Here is a 23,076-nt window from a genome sequence, read left to right as displayed (position 1 = left end):
CACACCAGATGGAGAACGCTCCCGGATACTCATCTGACTCTCCTATCAGATGGCCAGTTCTGCAGGGTCCCCGTGCCCAGCACAGTGCCTGCCTGGCACACAGTCCCTGCAGTGGGCAGAGAGGAGATGGGTTTGTTCCTTGCATGGAAGAGACACAGAGCTTCTTCTGGGAGAACCCAACGTGGGTTCAGTTTGGGTGAAAAAGTCACCACTGCAGATTTCAGGAAGAACTTTCTAGCAGATGGTGCTAGAATGGGGAGACCAAGGAAATACATGAGCTGGTGCTGGGTGCTCACAAAGGGGATTCCTGCCCAGGGTGGGAATTGGGGCCGGGTGACCCCAGGCATCCCTTCCATGTCTGACAGCCCGTGATTCTGTGAGGCCGAGCTGAGGGCTCCTCCCAGGCACCCCTTGGGCTTTCCATCCCTGATGGGTCTGTTCAGAGTTCCCCAGTTCGACCCTCCTTTTTATTTCAAGCTACTTTAGAAGATATCAGAGCATAGCGCTGCCATTTTTCTCCCTCACATTTCCTCTCTGATCCTTCTCCCTTGCTTTATTCTATCTCTGGCTTTCTCTTTTTCAACCTTCTTTCTAAAAATATAAAGGAGAATGGGGGAGTTCTCACTGAACCTCAGTGAAGAGTCAGATTCTGCTTCCTCAGGTAGCTGGGGGTCCCTACCCAAAGACGGTTGGCCTGAGCCACCCCGCAGAGCATGAAGAGGGATTTGGGTGGGGGGCTTCTGTGTGGACATCTCCGAGGGTAACAGAGGGTGAGACAGAGGGCTGAGAGGGGGTGCGGGGTTTCTGCCAGCCTGGCTTCAGGGACTAGACCTGTGCCTTGAAGAAAGAGACACCATAGAAGGACCCAGAATGGGCAATTGGCCATGAGATTTGCTATGTTGCAAGCTGTCTTGCTTCAGGGCCAAGACACTTTCTTAATTTCTCTAGAAAACTGAGGGGCTGTGGCAGTGAGTGTAAGGGAGCAGAGACTGTTGGTCTGCAGGGAGGCCTGGGAGACTGCCCCACCCCTAGCATGGAAGGTCTGTGGGTGGAGTCCACAACCATGGCTGTCCTGAGGTGCTTCCCTCCAGTGTCTTGCTGATACACGGATTCTGACAAGGAAATGACATGGCAGGAGTCCGAGAGGAAAAACTGCGACATGTGGAAGACTGCCTTGGGTATTCCCAGGAATAACTGCAGAAGAATCAAAGGCTCGTGATGCCCTGAAGTCCTCCAGTATGCGTGTTGATTCTGACGTGAGCTTGTTTGTACCCACAGGCTGTCAAGGTCTAGGCCACAGACAAACACACACACACACACACACACACACACACACGGTGTCTTATCAGGTATGTGGCCTTGGGTATTTGATTCCTAAGGGGCTTTGCTTCTTCATATGTAAAGTGGGATGACATACCCAGGACAGTTCAGGTGCTCAAAAAGACTTGTGCTCAACAAATGCATGAATACTGGCCTTGGTGGAGGGGAAAGGGCACACGCTCCTAGCAATACAATGAATAAATTCTGGAGCTCCAATATACAGCATGGTGACAACAGCTGACAATACTGTATTGAAAAACTGCATAACAACTAGATGTTAAACATTCTCACTGCTGTTCCCCCCTGCAAAAAAAAAAAAAAAAAAAGAAAGAAATGTGTGCAGTGACGGGTGTGGTGACTTTAAAATAAATGTGCTCTGCCATGCTAAGTTGCTTTAGTCAGTCTGATTCTCTTCGACTCCACAGACTGTAGCCCACCAGACTCCTCTGTCCATGGAACTCTCTAGGCAAGAATACTGGAGTGGGTTGTCATTTCCTTCCAGGGGATCTTGCCGACCCAAGGGTCTATTAGTCATCACATTGTACACCTTAAATCTACACAATATTAAAAGTCAATTATATCTCAGAAAAAGTTCATTTTTGGGGGGGGGTCAGAAAAAACAGACCTAAAAAGAAAAAAAAAAAAATACTGGGCTTTCAGGGCAATCTTAAGATCAAATGAGATGGTACATGCTGCTGCTAAGTTGCTTCAGTCATGTCCGACTCTGTGCGACCCCATAGACGGCAGCCCACCAGGCTCCCCCATCCCTGGGATTCTCCAGGCAAGAACACTGGAGTGAGGTGCCATTTCTTTCTCCAGTGCATGAAAGTGAAAAGTGAAAGTGAAGCCTCTCAGTCGTGTCTGACTCCTAGCAACCCCATGGACTGCAGCCCACCAGGCTCCTCTGTCCATAGGATTTTCCACGCAAGAGTACTGGAGTGGGGTGCCACTGCCTTCTCTGGATGGTACATGAGAAAGATGATTAAAATCACAAAGTTCTATCTACATTGAAAGAGTTCTTTGCATACCCAACCTGCAAAAGAGCCCCCAGCCCGGCTTACCTTCTGCTTCCCGAGGACTCCAGTGTCCTGATGGGCCGCAGGGCATCGGGGAGGAGGCATTGAAGGCATACTGCACCAGGAATCTCCCTTCCAGGCAAAGGTCACATGCTGATCCCAATTCTCTAGGAGGCCAAGGAAAGAAGGAAATGCACCGACTTAGGAACGGTTGAATGAGATCCCAACTCAACTGAGCCAAAGGTGTAGCTGACAACAACCGCTCCCCTATTGTCCTTATTCTCCCCTGGACTACGAGGAGATCCAACCAGTCAATCCTAAAGGAAATCAACCCTGAATATTCACTAGAAGGACTGATGCTGAAGCTCCAGTACTTTGACCACCTGACGTGAAGAGCAGACTCATTGGAAAAGATCCTGATGCTGGGCAAGACTGAAGGCAAAAGAAGGGGCTGGCAGAGAACGAGAGACTTAAGACAGCATCACTGACTCCACGGACATGAATTGAGCAACTCCAGGAAATAGTGGAGGACAGAGGAGCCTGACGAGCTACAGTCCGCAAGGTCACAAAGAGTCGGACGCAACTTAGAGGCTAAACAATACTAAATCCTCCCTATCTGTGTCAGAGCTTCCAGAATATGACCATACGTGAAATTCCTCCCCACCACCCAGGAGGGCCTTTTTTGGGTCTAAGCGTCTTCTGTTCTGATGGTGGACACACTTAAATTTAAAGCAGCCCAGAATCAACAGGTGAAAGGCTTACTGCCTGCGCTATTTCTTCATTTCATCAATGTTTAAAAGTTCCACTGCAGATTTGATATGCGGTTGTGAGAAAATCTTTTACCCATCGGACCTCAAATTTTATTCTTTTAACAACCTCTGTCTGGTACCCACTACGTGCAGGAATTATCAGGATCCTAGGTATTAAATAGGAAGAAGGAATGGTTCAGTTCCTTCAGCTGAAAACGACTGGGCTGAACTAGACAGTGCTTAAAGAACCTTCTAGCTCTGACATTCAGGAGATAGATGAGTCACTCTTGGATTTTACAGTCAAAAGCAGTTTCCTTACCATGCCATCTAATTCACTTCAGCAGCTTTCCAAGGGGCAAGCCAATCCCTCAATGGGACAAACCCCAGCAGTGGAATATGACAGTGGCTTTCCCCATCAGCTAGTATCTTATGTGTCTGGATTCAATCTCCCTTTAACCACAACAGCCTTTGGGATCCTACTTGTTCTCCAGACTTGGCCCCTGTTCAGGAGATAGTTGCTAGGAAGAGAGAGGGATAATAGCCCTCTTCTCCTGTACTAGGGTGAGCAAGCCCAAAACTCTGAAAATCTGAGCAACTTCTACAGAGCGAGTGGAGGGGGAAAATATCAAGAAAGGTCATAGCCCAACCCACTATTTCTCAAAATGCAATGGTCCTGCCAAAATCTCCTTCCTAAAAGAATCACCACCCTTCAACAACCTGAAAGACACAAGGGAGGGACCCTATCTCAAGCCTTAGGGCTTTTGCTTCACAGGGAAGCTCCACAGCCCCAGGGCTCACATGCTTGCTAACATCACAGTCTGCAGCTGGTCCTCGTTCCTCCTCCACCCAGCTGCCAGGGAGCTCATCCCCAAACCTAAATCTGAATACTTTCTGCCTCTGCTTATCTGCTAATATGGTGACCAACATGTGTAGTTGCCGGATGGATAGATGGATAAATACCAGTCACTCCAACATGTTGCTAAGACTCATGACTAACCTAGTCTAGACCCTCAAATTGCGTATTCTGCATCATCAGCTTTATCATCAGAAATATGAAATCATACACAGGTATAATTTTATACGCACACTAATATTTAGTGATAGGAGAATGATTGAACAATCTAAGGTCAACCTGCTCAATGGAACAGTAAGCAGTTGGTACGAACACTCAAAGATCATTAAAATTTATGGAAAATGTGTTATAATGTTAAGGGAAGAGTCATATTCAAAACTGTACCTTATAGCAGCATCTCGATGCTGTTCAAACACTGTAACATGACAAAACACTACCAGCAGCTATTTCTAGGTGGTGGAACTCAGGCTGACTCCTCTCTCCCTACTCCCATTCCTTCTGGTTTTCTGAACTTTCTCTGTATTTTTCAGTATGTATGAGGTGTTCTTGAACTAGCAATAATGATGATTATACAAATGTACCTGGAGACAGAGGATGAAGGGTGGAGAGAGAGTTGCTCAGCACCCAGTCTGGTTCCATTACAATGACCACAATCCACGCATAGCAGCTCAGAGTCACAGGACTGGCTTTATGACGACAATGAGATTACAAACATCCTTGTATGAGTCCAGATTGCACTGATCTTAACGGTAACTGAGCTTTCTACTCTAGATGCCTTGCTTTAGAGGAAATGCATGTAGTCACCTGTACTTCACTGAGTTCTTGACAACTGTAGGTTCCCTATAAATACTTTGATGAATTAATAAAACGTCATCCACCTGACAGTAAATGGGCCTTATTTATACAGAGTTCCACAAAGGGCATTCCCTCATGCTCAATCATGGGTTCGCGTGTTCATTCACTGGATACTCATTGAACACTCTGGTTGCTAGCACTGCGCTGCTACCAGACATTAACCAACCACGGGAGAGGAGATTTGATGTGGTACCTGCCCTCACAGACCCTGCAATCCAAGCAGAGGTAACAGTCCATAAACCAACAGGAAAATAATGTGTATAAAGTACAGGTTGAATCACTGCTAGAAGGAAAGTCGATAGGTGATGTAGGCGAGACTAATGAGGGGTTGTGCAGGGCTTCAGATGGGCGCAACGCTGGCGGACCTTAGTGCAGGTATGACAAAGAACGACACCAACAGCGGGAGTGAAGCAGCCCGGGCTCAGTCTAACGGTATGGAAAGGACCGAGGCGGGAGGATGGCCTTGGTCCATAGAGGGCCTGAAGGAAACTCGAGTGGCAAGAGTCAGAAATGAAAGACAGGGCAGTAAGAGAGCCAGTGGGTGAGCAGGCAAGGACCACAGGGTGGAAGGCTCTGCAGACTCCTTGCAGATTACACATAAAAGCAATGGGAAGGTACTGGAGGGTTATCACATGGGTGACATGATCCAGTTCACATTTTTAAAAGATCAGCCTGAGTGACGAATGAAGAATAAATTGGGAAAAGAAGAGCACAGGTAAAAGCAAAGTCAGGAAATAAAGAGCAAAGGTGTGATCCTGTATATGGTGGGTGACGTTCCCATTTTACAGATAAGGAAACTGAGGATCATGGGTACAGAGTAACTATACCAAGGTCAAAGCTCAGAAAGTCACAGTCAAAACACACTTTACCAAAACCATGCCATATCCTACACATTCAGGGTACGTAAAATGTGTTTCTAACCTTTGGCATTTATTTGATTTTAATGCGCACCTGTACCTACACAGACAGAAACACACACACACACTAAAATCATAGAAACACAGGATGCTAAAGGATGCTAACACTGGAAGAGATCACCTTTCTTACTCAGGGTCCATGAGAATTAAAGTTTAAAGCTCTAAATATGTGCCATCTACTCCAGCAGCCCCTAGTAACATGTGGCTATTCAAATCTAAATGAATTAAAATTAATACAGAATTCATTTCAGTTCCTCAGTTACACTCGTCCCAGTTCAACTGCTCCCTAGCCACAGTTGGCTTATGGCCACCACTGGATATTACAGAAAGTTCTACTGGGCTTCTCTAAGGTATCCACTGTACAGAAGGAATTAAGCTCTCTCCCAGGCATCTAGAATGGTACTAGTTATGTATCCTCAGGAGAATTGAGAAAATAGTTAACTCAAGTTATTTTCTATGTTCTGAGACTTGGAAAAAGAACCTTGGCTGAGAAAGCCTAGATTCCCCTTTAGTTTACAGATTAGAAAACCGAGGCCAAAGAGGAAGAAGAAATGAAGTTGCAAAGACTTCAGACTCAGATCTCTTGGTTCCCAGTCCAGCATTCTTTCTACTATATACCACAGCCCATTGTTCAGAAAACTGAAACCATCCAGTCAACACATGTTTGCAAGACAGATAAAAATGAAGGAGTTAAAAAAGCCAAGGGTGGCCTTGAATTATTTATTCAGTTGCCCATGTGTGAGGACACCGGCGGTGGGAGGATCTGAGTATGTTTTTTTAAGGAAAACCCTTGTATTCTCTTCGACCACAGATGTGAGGAACAGCAGGAGGACATGACGATGGCCAGGGGCTAGAGGTTGGCATTGATGAATGGAGTGGAAAACATCAGAGATTCTGCAGGAAAAGAGGATTTCAAGTAGCTCAACAGCTCTGAAAAACTTTGTGCAAGATGGGAGCTAGTGTTTCCTGAGCACAGAGTGTGTGTGCGAGGCATATCACAGATGTCATCTTATTAAATTCCCCACAGAAACTAGGTGGAGTGGGTATGGTTAGCACTTTTTATGGAAGAAGACTCAAGAAGGCCAGAAAGGATCAGAGGGGTGAGACAACTCACCCAAGGTCCCCTAGGCTGGGAATGGTAAAGCAGAATCTGGAATACAGACCGCTTGACATCAAAGCTTGTGCACTTTGTACTAAGTCAATTTCCATGAGTACGAACTCTTTGTGTATGGGAGATGGATAGATTCATTTCTTTAAAACAATTTATTGAACTTGCTGACCTACTTCCTTCAGTCACAGACTATAGTCTACATAGCTGTTAACCCTAATTAGATATGTTTCTAAAATGTCAGTTTTAATTTAACATATGATAACTCCATTATGAAATCTTAGACGGAACAGAATAGCTATTGTATGAGCCTCAAGTACCAACTGACTATAGGTTATTAAAAACATACTGATTGAAGCTGAGGGCCCCATGTAATAGAGACATATCTCATTACACAACAATTAACCCTCCAATAGGTTTCCAACAATCAGATGGTGTTTATTTAATGGACAATAACTGCTTTATGAAATACAAATTGAATACACACACAGGAAGCTTCATTTACAAAACTTCCATTTTTAAGTGGAATCGAGGCTAAGGCTTGACCAAAAGTCTGATACTTCTCATCGCCACAGAAAAAATAAATAAATCCACGGGCTGCTGGAAAGGCTGCTCCGAAGTGTCACATAAGGTTTCCCAAACCCAGCTCTGAGCTCCCAGTGAGGGCGGCTGGGGCAGAGGAAGGGGGTGTCTACAGAGCATCTAAGGAGTGCCTTTCCTTTCTCCATGATCACATTCATCCAGCTGTCAAAGAAGGTTCTCGATTCAAGGACTGATAGTACTGAAGGAAAACTGGAGCCCAAATTTAATAGTGGTGCCATGATCTAATATATTATTATGCACACACACACACATACTTGTGAGAGTTCCTTGCCACATTTTATGGCCTGTATAAAGGGGAGAGTAACACCTCCTTCATAATTCAAGGTTTGGAAAAACTTAATGAAAGAACATGTGAGCCTCAGATGAGGCACTGCAAAATGTGGGTTGGAGCCTGGCTCCCACCACTTTCTACGGGCTTCTGGCCAAATCTCTTTGCCTCTTTGAACTCCAATCCCTTCCTCAGCTGGCAAATGAAGAAGTTGATTCCCCTTTTACAGAAATTACTGAAGAGATGAAATGAGATCGTACAGCAAGCATTTAGTATAGAATCCAGAGCAGAGTGAACAATTGATAAACAGCATGCATAACCCTTGAGTAATATTAATTCATCATCAGTTCAGTTCAGTTCAGTCCAGTTGCTCAGTTGTGTCTAACTCTTTGCAACCCCATGAATCACAGCACACCAGGCCTCCCTGTCCATCACCAACTCCCGGAGTTCATTCAGACTCACATCCATCAAGTCAGTGATGCCATCCAGCCATCTCATCCTCTGTCGTCCCCTTCTCCTCCTGCCCCCAATCCCTCCCAGCAGCAGAGTCTTTTCCAATGAGTCAACTCTTCGCATGAGGTGGCCAAAGTACTGGAGTTTCAGCTTTAGCATCATTCCTTCCAAAGAAATCCCAGGGCTGACTCCTTCAGGATGGAATGGTTATTATTTCCGCCATCGTCAATATTATATTATCATTATTGAATAAAACATTCCCAAGAAGGGCTGGGAGGGGGCAAAAATACTAATCCACACTAATTTATAGCCAAGTTCCAACCAAATTAAATGTCAACCTGTTAGTACATCTTTATGATCCTTTAAAATCCCCTAAAGCTTCAGTGCCTTGGGGAGACCCAATGTTGAAAGGCACCACAAGAAATGATTTCATTCATGTTTCCACCTTCAGACCACTGAGGCATCATTAGACCCACCTTTCAGTGGAGTATAAAACTCAGGGGGAGAAATTGACTTGCCCAAGGCCATACAGGTAATAAGTAACTGATAGGAGCTCAACTAAGGCATCTTGTGCGTTGATTTATCATCCCTTGATCTTCTAAAAAGTCTACCTTCAGTTCTATTAAACAACAAAGGCAAAGATGCTCATTATACAAAAATACATGTATATATATATATGCAGTGTACCCTTCATGTATAATGTACCCTTCTTATATTGTACTATGTGAATACAAAGGTGTTAGCTCATTAACCAGAGGCAGGTTAAACGCCCAAGCTCATGAGATGTGACCAGCATCTCCATTCCAGACGAGGTTCAGGTGACAGAAGTTTCCAGGTCTTTAACAATAAAATACAGCTTAATATTCACCACAGAAATTATGCATCATTACTCATCAATTTCTATTAGCAATCACTTATGGACTCCCTGACCCCCATATCTACAACACGTCTGTACGGAGCAGTCACCGAGCCAGTTAGTCCTTGAGTGTGTGTTATTCCCTTAGTCGTGTTCAACTCTGTGCAACCCCATGGACCGTAGCCCACCAGGCAGGCTGCTCTGACCATGGGATCCTCCAGGCCAGAATACTGGAGTGGGTTGCCATTTCCTTCTCCAGGGGATCTTCCTGACCCAGGGATCGAACCCGGGTCTCCTGCACTGTGGGCCGATTCTTTACCATCTGGGCACTTGTGGGCACTTGTTAAACGAGAGCAACAATAAAAGACAGAGAAATCCCTCTCAAGGCTGCTTCCCTTCCAAGTTTCCCTCTTCTTGGCAGGAGAGAGAGAGAGGGATCAACACTTCACAGGCCACACTCACCTTTCAAAGACGTGGCCGTCGATGGGAGGGAACCACTCCAGCATCACAGAGTCGGTCGTGTGGCCCACGACCTGGGGGGCGAGGGCGATGGGCGCCGGCTTCCTGGAGGGCTGCCAGCCTTGGTACACCAGGTCCAGGTAACAGTGCATTCTGGCGACTTGATTGGGTGTGAAGGAGTCGGTGCAGTCGTCATCTGCAAGCAGGCAGAGGGAGAGAGAAGCACCTCATTGCACGGACGGACAGGCAAGAGAATGATGATGCCTCCCAGGCGGCCCGGAAGCCAGCACCCTGGCCCTTGCCAACTGGGAGCTGGCCTCTTCCAGTGCTCGAGAGTTAATGGTCTGTGAACAAATTAGTGCAGTCATCACGTCTGCAGACAGGTGAGAGGGAGCATTAGGAGGGGGAGGGCGGATGGGACTGAAAAGGCACGTCACAGGTAAGGACAAGGGCAAGACGAGCCACTTTCCATGGGCCCCCATCCACCGGTCAGTAAGTTCCAGCCAATCAGTCAGTATCTCTCGCTCATCCACTCGTGTCCTGTCTGTCTGCTCGCTCATTCTTTCACACGCTTTCTTGTTCCTTGACTCCCACCTTCACGTTTGCTCATCGGCTCGTTCATCAGTTCTGCCCCTTACTGATGCAGCAATGCTGCCTTCCAAACCAGCCTTCCGAGCATCGATTCTATACCCTCTGCTCGAAGCCAAGGGCCACGGAAACCTACAACACTCCTGCCGTTGGGGAGCTACCGGTCTAGCTATAGAGCAAAGGTCGGCTTGCTGTGTGGCTCAAGGTGGTTATAAGGCTGTTCAAGTTTGTGACGCCAGTCCCCGTCGACAAGGCGATCCATGTGTTGAGGAAGACGGATAAACTGGAGAGGCTTCTGGGGGAGGTCCTGGAGGTCAACCAGGTTACACCGTTAAGACTGGGGAAGAAGATGAGGGATGGCAGAAGGGGCAGCTCAGGACCACAGCAGCGATGAGCCCTGGGCAGTGAGCACAGGGAGGCTCGGAAGTAGTCCAGGCTCAGCACCCAGCCTCCAGTGTCCACAGCAGGAATGCACGGACGATGACACCTCCTGCACAGCGCTGTCGCTGGACACGGACTGTGGGCTTAGTACATGCTTCGTACATGGGATACTGTGCTTTGGGCGTGTGTAACTCTCCCATTAGTTTTGGAGTAAATAAATACTCTGATTGCTCCATTTCACAGAGGAGGAACCTGAGGCTGAGAGAGGTCTCACTACTTTTTAAAGATCACAGACCTAGGGGCAGATCTGAGATGTGAACACAGGCAGTCTTGACTCCAAGGCCACATTTCTAATCAATATGAGAACTTTTTTCTGAGTGTCCATGAGACCTTGTATGGGCAAAGTGTTCCGCAGGTGTTTGATAAATAGGAGTTGAGCCTGAGTCGGAGGGGACCAGAATACAATCTCAGCTCTGAATGTCTTTAGATCTAATGACCTTCAATTCTACCCTCTGTTTTCTAGGATGAGGAATGAAGGCCTCGACCCGAGACTCTTCCCTGCCAAGGAGGAAGCTTGCCTCCCGTCTCTCCCTCCAACAGCTTTACTCAGCTGCCCCAGGGAAAGATCAAGGCACAGTTTTGGCTTGGTTTCCAAAAACACCACTTCCCAGAGGTGTCTGCCTGGCCTGGGTTTCTGCAGCTGGGCCCCAGACAGAGGGGAACGGGGCTCACCAGATCTTAAAATAAACCCACCACGGGAATTCCACAGTATAAACTCACTTTCTCTTATCAAACAAACAGAAAATAAGTTCAGGCAGGTGCTGGGCAGTTGGACATGACCTTGAGAATCCAGCTTGGGGAAGGGATAGGAGGGTGAGGAGGTTATACACAGAAGCTGCCTCTGATCCCCTTAGCAATTTTTGATGGTCTCCTTGCCAGCACCCTGGGGAAGACTTTTACACATTTGGAAGAAGCAGAAGAGCCTGGAGTCCTTTGGAGAACACCACCAAAGAATGACTAGTTGCACAAATCACTCTCAAGCTCAGATACTTGCATGTAACTCCTTGGATACAAAACAGGCTATGGGTTGCTTTTGCCTGGAAAATAAGACACCAAATGCCCCCAGTGGTCTAAGAAGGACTGGATGGGCTGGTACATTTTCCTTTGTTACCAAGGACTTTGTACTTCATCCTGAAAGCTTTGGAAAAGCCACTAAATAGGTTAAAAGCAGGGGAAGGGCATGCTGGCTAAAGAAGTAAGGGTTATGTAGTTAGATTCATGGGTGAATGATCTGGAGTCAAATGATTTCATGACCACTGTGCCTCAGTTTTCCCACCTGTAAAGTGGAGATAATGATGATAACAAGAGTGCTGGTGTCAGAATGCTGCCGAAGGTCATGGCAGGTGTAGCATCAAGAGGCAGGAGCAATGCTCAGTGAATGCTCGCTGCCTCACGTCTTGGGATAGTGCAGGCACCTCTGTGTGTGTGTGTGCTTGCGTGTGTGCACGTGTGTGTGTACGCGTACACCAATGTGGGTGAGTGTTAGGAAACTAGAAGCAGGAAAAAAACCAGAATGTAAAATAATCACTCTCTTTGATTTTGCAACATCGCCATTTAGGAATTCGATGGAGCGATACTCATGAACAAACATGAGGGAAAACATATGTTTCAAGGACATCTTTTGAAATATCATTTACATAGAAAAAATGTTAGAAATAACACATCTGTCTATTAATAGGGGGAGGACTCTGTACATTAAGGCACACGCACAGAACAGAATTCTAATCAGTCACTTCCCAAACAGGAAGTAACTCTAAAACTCAGGCCCCTTGTGTATAAGTTGGGGACATTTAAATCAACCCCACAACCTAGAGTGATGGTGTGGCTTCCATGAGCTGGAACACATACAGCATTTATTTCATGCACGAGAGAGAAAAACAGCAATTTGCTTTCCTCTCTATATTCTGATTTGTTTGGTTTTCTTCATCCAAAGGAGTTACTTTCCTTTTATAACTTAAAAATTAGCCATTTCCATGTCTGCCAATATAAAAGTTTGAAAAGTGGGTAGGTGACAGAAGCTGGGAGGAGGACAGAACTGTACCTGAACTTTAAAACTGAAGTCAAAAAACATCCCTCCCAGAGCTAGATCACTTAGAGACTGAACCGCTGCCGGGATCTTGGGTGAGGCACCAAACGGTTTCTGTCGATCATAAAGCCTCTGCCCCAACTAGCTGATGTTTCGAATTGGCCCCTCTTAGCTTCCTGCCTCCACAGGCTGCCCCTCCTGACACCTGTGGCCCCTTCATCCTGGTCTGTAGGACCAGCCAACCCATCCTATTCTTCTGTCCCCATGCTGCCTCCAACCAGAAAGGACATGGGGGACTTCAGAATTCTGGGAAGCTATACCAGTCCCCACGCTGTTGATGTTGTGCTGTGAGTTTGCAAACTAAACGTTGTTCTCAAGAACAGTTTCCACCTGCAGCTGGAAGGCCACAGGGCAGGGAGGTTCAAGGCCGCCACTTCCTGTGGGACCTCAGACAAAATGCTGACCCCTGACAGCCTTGTTTCCACCAGGGACTCATGAGCCTACCTGCCTTCTACAGCCAAGGGAAGCGTGCAACTAGCTCACCCATTTCTAACACGTGAATAACTGATGGTTTTGTTGTTTTAAAAACAATGATAATAACAGTAACAGCAATAGATGATTATATCCACTGCAGAACATTTGGTATGTGCCAAACATGCTACAAAGAAAGAAACATCAACCTAAATATTACCTAGAGATAAAAAAAAAATCTAGTATATATGTATGCGTAGATGGATATGAATATCTATAGTGGATTTCTGTAATTCTTATCATCACGAACATCATATACATATATACACACACATACACACAAACATACACACACTTGTGATGAGATATGATATATGTGCCAGGTCTTATACTGTACATTAGGTTCTGGAGTGTTTTCACAATTAACAGTCAACAGATAACCCTGCTATTCATCACTGAGCACTAGTTTTGGTACCAAGGACAGTTCTAACCCCTTCACCTGTATGACTCTCACGCAAGGTGAGGGTGATTGTCCTCCATGAACCGATAAGGTAACAGGCTTAGACAGAAGGAACTTGCCTGAGGTCAGAGTCAAAGGCTGGCACACAGAGCATTCAACTTGGTTCTCACACTCTAGACTTTATGCTCCGAACCACTGTGTTCCTATCAACCGTCTGCTACACCATCTTCAGTGATTACAGGATGTTCTGTCATATGAGTGCCTTGTGATTTATTTCAGCAACAACCCATTCTCTTTTTGGATTTGTAAGAAGCTTCTAATTTTTCACACGTGTAACCATTTCTCTTCTATGCCTGTTACACACTTCAATTAGTAAATGTCCTAATTAATACGTGGAGGAAAAACACGTTGCTAAAAACATTTTTAGGACTAAATCTTTAAACACGTCAACAGATTTATTTCCTTAAGACATACTTCTTAGAGGTGGGGCTGCTGCGTCAAAGCTTACGTGCACATTAAAGGGACACTCAGAACAGCAGTGACTAGACGCTTGCTCCCATAGCTGGGGAAGGCCTGGTTTCTGCACTATCGAGGAAGCTGGGCGTGGAGGCCCTCTTAGTGGGTTCCTTATGGCATACTGTCTTCAGGAAGAAAGAGTCTGACCTGCCGTCTTTCTATCTGCCTGAGGATTAGCCAACAACTCAACGTGACCGCACTCACCCGGTGCTTGACTAGGCTTGCCCCTAGCACTTGCCCTGGTGTCTGCTTAATCTGAGCAGTTGGGACACTCTCGAACTCCCCCAGTGTCAGAAAGGGAGCCAGATAATTGTTGCTTAAATGCAGGCTCTGCCATGAAAGGAATGCCTTGTTTTTGCTGTGTGGCCCTGGGAAAGTGACAAGTTCCCGAAGCCATGCTTTCTCCACTTGTAAAGTGGGTACAGTAGTAATAGCACTTATCCCATTGGGCTATTCAGATGATTCAATGAGACAAGCCCATTGGGCGTTGCCCACAGTGTCTGGTATGTCACAGACACTCAGTAATTTCTGCAGACTCGCCACCAGCCATGTTCAATTCATTACAGTCTTAGGACTAACAATTAATTCAGGTCCTCAGCTTCACTCTCCTTGCTCAACAAGTGGCTGATGGCTACCATGCAGGGGGACACAAACACAGAATACACCCACTTCTGCAAAAAGCCAGAGCACTCGAAAGGAAACTCTAAGCAGCAGACCCAGCAAGCTCTCTACCCTCTTGTCTTGACTGCGAAGCCCCTGTATGTCCCTCTCCCCAGCCCTGAGAACCCAATCCTGGTCTGCATTTTGAATTTTATCCAGCTGCTTTTGTCACCTCATCTATCAGAGATCCTAAGAAAAACAAACATTTCAAAGCTCGTGGTCTCCTTGAATATGCTTTTGCGGGTGTAAGTTTGTTATCGTAGCTCAGTGAATTAGTTCTGCTGTTAATGGGTCACTGAGCTGAGGGGTTCCTTTAGAAAAGCAACATTAAATCAATCACCCTTTAGATCTGTACAAAGGGGAACAACAACAAAAAAAAGATTTAGTTTATGGGGGTCCGGTAGCGAGTGGCAGCTCCTGGCCCCTAAGAGGCCGGCAAACTTCCAAACTCATGTTATTGTTTATTTTCCATGTGCACTGAGCTGGCCAAGGAAAGGTGCTATAGAAATGGAACTTAAGCAGGGCTCTGGGAGGGGACGGGACACCGGATATGGATGCCGGCTTGGCTGGGATGGGAGCATGGTAGGAATCTGCCTTTGAGGAAATCCCTAGCACTCGGGTCTTTTTTAGAGACCCCAAGCTAGGGGCTGTTTCTAGCACCAAGCGTGGGTGCTGACCATTCAAGAGACCTTGGGTGTGAACTGTATGAAGCTTAAACTGGAGATGCCCCCGGAGATCGTTCAGTCCAAACGGGAAACTGGGAAGATCCAATGGCAGTCGTGGAACCCACTGGATCTCGGGAGGGACAGCCTCTCTTTGAATGCAATCAGAGGCAAACCCCATCAGAAATGGAAACTGCTAGAAGCAGGCTCCCCTGCTTTAAGCAGAAATGGAGGCTCAGAGTCACACAGCCACTCAGAGTGCCCCCACGTCCCTGACAATGATCTCTCTGGCACAGACTCGAAAACCACCCAGATCGCTCAATATCCCACTCAGCCATCAGCTAGGTCTCACTGGAAGAGTGGCACAAGAGGAAAAGAGAAAAACCAGCCACCTGTGAAACGGGGGTAGTTCCAGTCCCAGAAGCTCGTTGAGAGAGTTAAACAAGATGGCATATGTTAAAGTCCTTTACGAACAATAACTTTTTATTTCATTTTAGTTTTGAAATCTTTGGGCTGTGCTGTATGGTATGCGGGATCTTAGTTTCCTGACCAGGAATCGAACCCACGTCTCCTGCCTTGGCAGCATGGAGTCTTAACCACTAGACCACCAGGGAAGTCCCATGAACAGTAAACGTTTATGTAAGTAGAAATATTTCCATACAAATCTTTATATACCTGTCGTTAGAGAATTTATTCATATTCTTCCCTACTTGACTTTCTTTCTCCTTCCTCCCTTTCTTCTTAGCAGCCATTTTTAAAAACACAAGGCCTGTGCTTGCTAGGTGCGGAGAGTACAGTGATGTCTTAGAGACAATCTCTGCCTTTATAGAGCTCACTTGCTTTGGAGGTGGAAAGAAACACCTAAATTGACTATTATGATAGAGCTGGATGCTCAGCTAACACACACCAGCATCTGGTGCTTTCCTCAAAGTCTCTTGGCCTAGGGGTGAGGCTGTGACCATCCCAAGAAAGGGGTATCTCATTCGTTCTTTTTCTTGGTTTAAAGATTTTTCTAAGTCTTTACTGAATTTGTTAGTATATTGCTTTTATTTTATGTTTTTTGGTTTTCCTGGCCACGAGGAATATGGTATCTTACCTCCCCAACCAGGGACTGAACCTGCATGCCCTGCATTGGAAGCTGAAATCTTAACCACTGGACTACCAGGACAGTCCCAGGATAGCTAATTTTCCAAAGATGTTATAAGAACTAGAACTGGTCTTGATATACACTAAAAGGAAGTTCAGGGGATCTTGGAATGCACAGAATGAGTTATTAACATTGATATTGATGGTACTAAAAAGGACTCTGAGTGGGTATATGCAGTGAGGGAAAAAACAACTCCATCTCATGTAATAATTTCATTATTTGCAAAACCAAAAGAATTCTATTTTACTGTAATAAAACAGTAAAAGAGCATGTGAAAATTTTGTGTGTGTTAAAGTTTCAACAATCACCAGCTTAGAAAACTATGGCTGCAAGAGTAGGAGAAACCTCAGAGATCATTTCCAGAGTTTCCATTTTCTTGAGAAAAGTGGGATCCAGAGATGGGAAGTGATGGACCCCAAGGCAGCAGGTGACCTAGCAGCAGAACCCGACCTTCTACTCAGGTTTCCTGACTTTTAGTCCTGGTCAGCTTCCCAAAGCATCTTTCTGAGGAGCTTTTAGATACATCTTCCTTGCATCCCTGAGGCACTCATGGAAGGCACAGGTACTTGATTACTTGGGATGAGGACTTGTTGGGATGAAGAGATCTTAGGAAAGACAGGCAGCCTGCTTGAGCCAGGCCGGGAGGCCACGTCTGACACTCTGGCACTCTGGTGCAGTGTGTGGGCCTGCAGAGTGTGGGCCTTACCTGCATAGCTCATGAAGTTGTTGTACGGAGTGTTGAAGAAGCTGTTGAAGCCACATGTGTCGTTCCCTGGCCCCGGGTCACCGCAGAACTTGTGTTTCGGAGCTGGGTTGGTGTCACTGCAGAGGTCTCCGGTCTCATAGGAGGGCTCTGTCTCCATGCAGGGGTCACTGCAAGACTGGATTTCCGAGATGCCTCGGAAGATGTGGTAGAGGCCCAGGCTGTGCCCAATCTCATGGATCATGGTGTGGGTGTGCCCAGGGATGCCGTAGAAAGATGGATTCAAGACGATGCCACCTGCCAGGGGAAGTCAGAGCGTTAGGTGAACAGGGCACCCTGCTTCCTGCTGCAGGAGTCCCCAGATCCCTCAAGGGGGAATGGGGCACAGCCCGAAGTAACCACAGTCTCCTCCACCCTACGACTCCATGGCTGAGAGCCGTTCTGACTTGTGGCATGAATCACTGATGAAGTAGGAAGAAGTCTCAAAGTCATTTTGTGCAATCCCTTCATGTTTCAGTTGAAAACACCGATGCCTGAAGGAGTGAGGCAACTTATTCAAGGGGATGTCAAACTACTTAGAAGTAGTGGCATGATTACAATTCAAGGACTTCGATTTCTGGACTGGCAAAGATCTCAGCTGCAACCTCTTAGGAAGTAAGGCATGCCCCAGTCTATGAATATCTACACAAATTGATCTACACAAATTGCTTAAATGAAACTCTCATGCCCTGACACCTTGGTTCCAGCTCTCATGTTGCCTTCACTGATGCTGTGAAGTTGAGCAAGTTGATTGCCGTCTCTGAATCCCGTTTCCGAAGCTCTGTACCCTATGAGAGTGAATGTTCATAAAGGCCAGCACTGTGGCGTACTCACATTATAACATTGATAATAGTCAGTGTTTCCTGAGCATTTATTACATATTTTCAGGCCTTGTGTTCAGTGTTTCATATGTATAAGCACACTTAATCATCTCACAACCCCCTGAGAGGGGCACTGACTCACAGAGAGGTGAAACAATGGGCCCATGATCGAATTAGTAAGCGGGGAGTTCAGACTTGAACCCAAGATCTTTGGATTCCAAAGCCAGGAATCTTAATCAGTTCTGCTGCTAATGCCCACCACAGGCACAGAATATGGCATCTCATTAAGTAAATGTTGACTATCTGCTGAATGCCAACCCAATGAAAGAGGTTTTGTGAGGCCCAAGTAATTGCGTGTAAGTAGCCAGCATAGCACCTTACACACAGCAAGTGCCTTGTTTACTGTCTAACCACTTGTTACCCCAAGAACGAGCAGCATCAGCTTCACCTGGAGGTGATCAGAAATGCAGACTCTTAGGCCCCACCCCAGACCTAAAGAATCAAAATAATAATGTCTTTTACCAACAGCCCCAGATGACTTGCCTGTATATTCTAGTTTGAGAAGCGATAAACCACCTACATATCTTAAAAGAATGACTGTTTCTTCCCTTGGGCAGATAGATGGATCAGATCTCAAGGAAACCAATGGACAGCATGGTTCTGTGTTTGTATTTAGCTACTGGAGAAATACATACAGGTTGCAGATAGATATTTCAGCCGGAAAATCCGAGTGTGTTTAAGGGAAGGTTAAACTTCAAGTCCGAGCACAGAGGAATGAATAAAGAAGATGTGTTACATATTTACAATGGAATACTCTTCTGCCATTAAAAAGAAGTAGTAATGCCATTTGCGGTCCATTTGGATGGACCTAGAGATTGTCACATTGAGTGAAGTAAGTCAGGTAGAGAAGGAGAAATATTGTATGACAGCCTTTATATGTGGAATCTAAAAAGAGATGATACAAAATGAACTTACAAAACAGAAAGAGACTCGGGGACTTAAGAGAATGTACATATGGTTGCCGGGGGAAAGGAACAGTTACGGAGTTTGGGATGGTCATGTACATACTCCTATATTCAAAGTGGATAACCAACATGGACCTACTGAATAGCACAGGCAAGTCTGCTCAATGTTATGTGACGGTCTAGAAGGGAGGGGACAATGGATAGAAGGATATGCATGGTAGAGGCTCTTCATTGTTCACCTGAAACCATCACAACATTGTTAATCAGCTATACCCCCCATACAAAATAAAAAGCTTAAAAAAAAGAAAACGCTTCCCCTCTGAGCAATCTGCAAGCAGTGGCTGTAAGTGCAGAGCAGCTCACTACAGAACGGTGAGGAGGGAGGCCCTTGCTATTCTCTGCTGGCAAGCCTGGAGCAGGCGTGGGGGGAGTTTTATCTCAGACTGAACTGCTGGGAGGGCAAGCTTGCTCAGTCATGGGGCTCATGGAGTCGATTAATTCTGAGCTGCTCAGAGCCTTCCAGCACAAAGATAAAGATGTATGAGGGGGTGTGTGTGCTTGCACGTGTATATGTGAGAAGCGGCAGGCAGAGGCAGGGAGGAAGAGAAATTGAGACAGGAAATCTCCCTCAATTATTTTCTGTCAATCATAATATGAAACATAATCCCCTTCCCACCCAAGGCTTTTTCCAGGGATCATGGTGTAACAGCAGGAAAAGAGGGTGTGTATATATGATTCTAATAAATTGGGTTTGATTGGGCCTACTGCAGAGGAACTGCTCAGGATCAGCATGTCTCAGGATGGAGAGGTGGCAGCCTGGGAGGCCGGCTGGAGTTAACCTGACATGGGTTGCAATCTTCATTCTGTTTTGCAATGGCTGTGTGATCTTGAGAAAGTAACTCTGCACCTCTAGCGTGTTCTGATATAAGCAGCAGCAGCAGCAGCAGAGCACCAAAGATTCTCAGTCTCTCTGTGAAGCTGTAATATTGAGGTCAATGGAGAACGAAGGGAGGTGGGGTGCTGGCAGGACCCCATAGGTGTTTCCAGGGGATAATGATAGGATTGCAGGCTCGATGTCCAGGCTGGGTCTCCCAGGCTCCCCTCTTCACAGAGGACAGCACAGAGCTTGAGTCCTGTTTCACTGCCTCTCTTAAAAGGTGAAATAGCTTGAGGCTGACATCATCCTGAAATACTATAACATGCTGTGGATTTATAGCCTTCTGTATGCCTGGTCCTGAGCCAGTCTCTGAAATTCAAGGAATTATCAGGAGTATTTCTCTCTCACTATAGAAACTTGCTGCTCAACCATTCTAAGGCTCTAATCATGACCCTTTTGGTTGATTTTTCAAAAGGAGAGAATTTCAGTCCTGAGAAGGGTCTTCAGAGGCCCTCTAGTCTAACTTACTCCCTTAAAATCTGAAGACATTGAGACCTGGAGAAGGAAAGAGACTTGCCTAAGGCCATCCTGTGAAGTGAAGTCATAGCTGAGAACAAGCCTATATGTCGGCTTTGGACCAGCAAGATTCCCATATATCATGTAGGCATGTGATATGAGCTAATCAGCTTCAGCTTGCCTCAGCTGCACACTCTCTTTCACCCAGCCCCTGTCTGTCTAGGTCTGTCTGTCTATCCATCCATCATCTATCTCATGGTTTCTCAACAACAGCACTGCTGGTATTCGAGGCCGGGTAACTCTTTAACGTGGGTACCACAGGAGATCCAGCGGCGTGGCCGGCATCTACCCACTTGATGCCAGTAGCATTGCCGCATTTGTGAAATCCAGAAGTTTCACTTGACCTTGTCAAATGTCTCCCAGAACATAAAAATCCTCCAGCTGAGAACTGCCAGCTGTTTATTGTCTCTATCTCTAAATAACCACACATATGTGTGTATGCACACACACACACACAGACATACAAACTGGTTTCTCTCTCTTAAAAACAACTAGCAGAAGATGGTGCTCTGGAGTGAACTAAGTCTAGAAGCTGACTCAACACAACTTTATTGTTTGAAGTTGCAAAGTCCCTCAGCTCTTAGATATTGTGGGTTTAGAGCAGCTACTGGACCCTGGCTGTATCACTAGAAAATCAGACAGGCCTGAGGAAAGATCCAGCACTATCACTCTGCTGAGCCCTAACATTCTCAGAAAAAGGTATCCATTGAGTCATTACTATTCACTGGTGTAAATAATAGGAACATTCTAACACAGGCTAAAGAGCTAAATAAATTGCAGTGCCCTCACTCAACGGCATATTGTCAGTATTTAGTCATTAAGTTGTATCTGACTCTTTCACAACCCCATGGACTATATAGCCTGCCAGGCTCCTCCGTCCATGGGATTTCTCGGGCAAGAATACTGGAGTGGGTTGCCATTTCCTTCTTCAGGGGATCTTCCTGACCCAGGCATCGAGCCTACATCTCCCGAGCCACCAGGGGAGCCCCCAATGGCATTTTACATGGCCATTAAAAAATCCTGGTCTTTAGAGAACTGGACATAACTCAGAGACAGGCTATTCTCTTGTGATGTTAAGTGAAAAAAAAAAAAACTGGATGAGAAGTTACTTTGAAGACTGTTGCAACATGGGAAAAAGTAGATGGCATAATATTAAGCAAAAAAAAAACAAACAAATTTGCATCTATGCTATGATTTCAGATACGCACAAGTTAAAAAATGCATATCTATATACAGATGAGTACTGGTAGAGAACATGGAAAAACTGAAATTAAAGGACAACAGTGTTTGCTTACAGGGCCTGGTTCAGAAACGATTGTCATTTCTGACTTTTGGCGATTGGTTTGTATAAACACATGTCTTGTTTATAGATATGCATAATTTGAATGTAAGAATTCCTGGTGGTGTCAGTGGATGGAACATGGAGGAACAAGGAGTTCTTGCAAACTCTCTGTTTCCTCCTTTCAAGCCAACCCATCACTGGCTGGCCCAGCACAAAGTTGTTACTAGGCTGAGAAGATATTTGCATGAACGAAGAGGCAGGGGGTATAAGGAGAAAGCAACCAGTGAACAGAGTTGGAAACCTAAATTCCAGTTGCGGTTCTGGCCCTGATTTGGGTGTGACCTTAGACAGGCCCCATTCACTCTCCAGATCTTCGTTCCTCCACTGGTAGCACAGAATGAATAGTGTTGTGTTATTGTTCAGAGCCTCACTTGATGGCTGAAGGATAAGGAATGCTAAAGCGTTTTGCAATATTAAAAGACATCAATAACTAAGTTGTTCATTGTCATTACCACCACGATCACCATCAGAATCGTGACTACTTCACTACTCAATGTCTGCCTGTCCCAATCCAACTTCTTCCTGAAGAAGTTTCCAGTTCTCACCTAAGTGCATCAGGGCCTCCTTGTCCCACGGCCAAGTTGCTACTCCTGCCAATTCCTCCTCTGAGGAGTTTGCAAAGAAGATATTGAGATGCGTCGATCCATCCAGCCTAAGAATGTTCTTCATCTCATTAACATCCACGTATGCTCTGTAAGAGAAAAAGAACCTTGGCTGTCATTGACATCCGAAAAAAAGGGTACTATTCAAATAACAGGTACTCCCAGATTAACTGAGTCACACCATGCGCCAGGCACCTGGCTAAGCACTTTATAAACATGACCTCATTGACTTTCCCCAAAATATTATACAGTAAGTGAGGTGATCACATTGTACAGACAAAAAAAAAAAAAAATGTCCTTGTGAGTTTGAGAAACTTGAAGGTTTCTCAGCTTATCAACAATAGCAGCATTCAGTTTAGAACCTCAGTCAATCTCAAGGCAACAAGTGTGTCCCTAGGGGCTCTGCTATATTGACTGATGACATAATAGGGACATAGATAGAGAAGAGACCATGGAAGAGTCACACATGTTCTAATCCTGGCTTCTTCTCTACTTCATTCACTATGGACCTCGGACCATTTATTAGGCAAATGCAAGCTACACTAGGAGGCCTGCTTTGCATCTCTATTCCCATCTTGCAAGGGGGTTTGGTCCAAAGTGATTAAACAGGTTGCCCAGAGTTGCAGAACTGGGTTTCAAGGTCAAGTCTGTCTGGCTTAGAAATATATGTTCTTTTCACTGGGGCACTATCTGCCTCCCATACATGACTCTGCATTCTGTAAG

General features: G+C 45.7%; 1 protein-coding gene across 1 annotated transcript in view; it reads right to left on the bottom strand.

Moving 5' to 3' along the window:
- The window catches only part of PAPPA (pappalysin 1), a 259,119-nt gene that overhangs the window by 180,766 nt on the left and 55,277 nt on the right, over window positions 1-23,076 (bottom strand). The window contains exons 3-6 of the mRNA XM_018052683.1: window positions 22,297-22,442; window positions 17,135-17,428; window positions 9,461-9,653; window positions 2,382-2,503 (exon numbers count right to left, since the gene is read on the bottom strand). Coding sequence (XP_017908172.1) covers window positions 2,382-2,503; window positions 9,461-9,653; window positions 17,135-17,428; window positions 22,297-22,442 — 755 coding nt within the window. The remainder of the gene's footprint in view (window positions 1-2,381; window positions 2,504-9,460; window positions 9,654-17,134; window positions 17,429-22,296; window positions 22,443-23,076) is intronic.

Source organism: Capra hircus, chromosome 8 (assembly GCF_001704415.2).
Source record: "Capra hircus breed San Clemente chromosome 8, ASM170441v1, whole genome shotgun sequence".
NCBI lineage: Eukaryota > Metazoa > Chordata > Mammalia > Artiodactyla > Bovidae > Capra > Capra hircus.
Note: the sequence above shows the minus strand (reverse complement) of the source record. Positions and strands in the feature narration are given on the sequence as shown.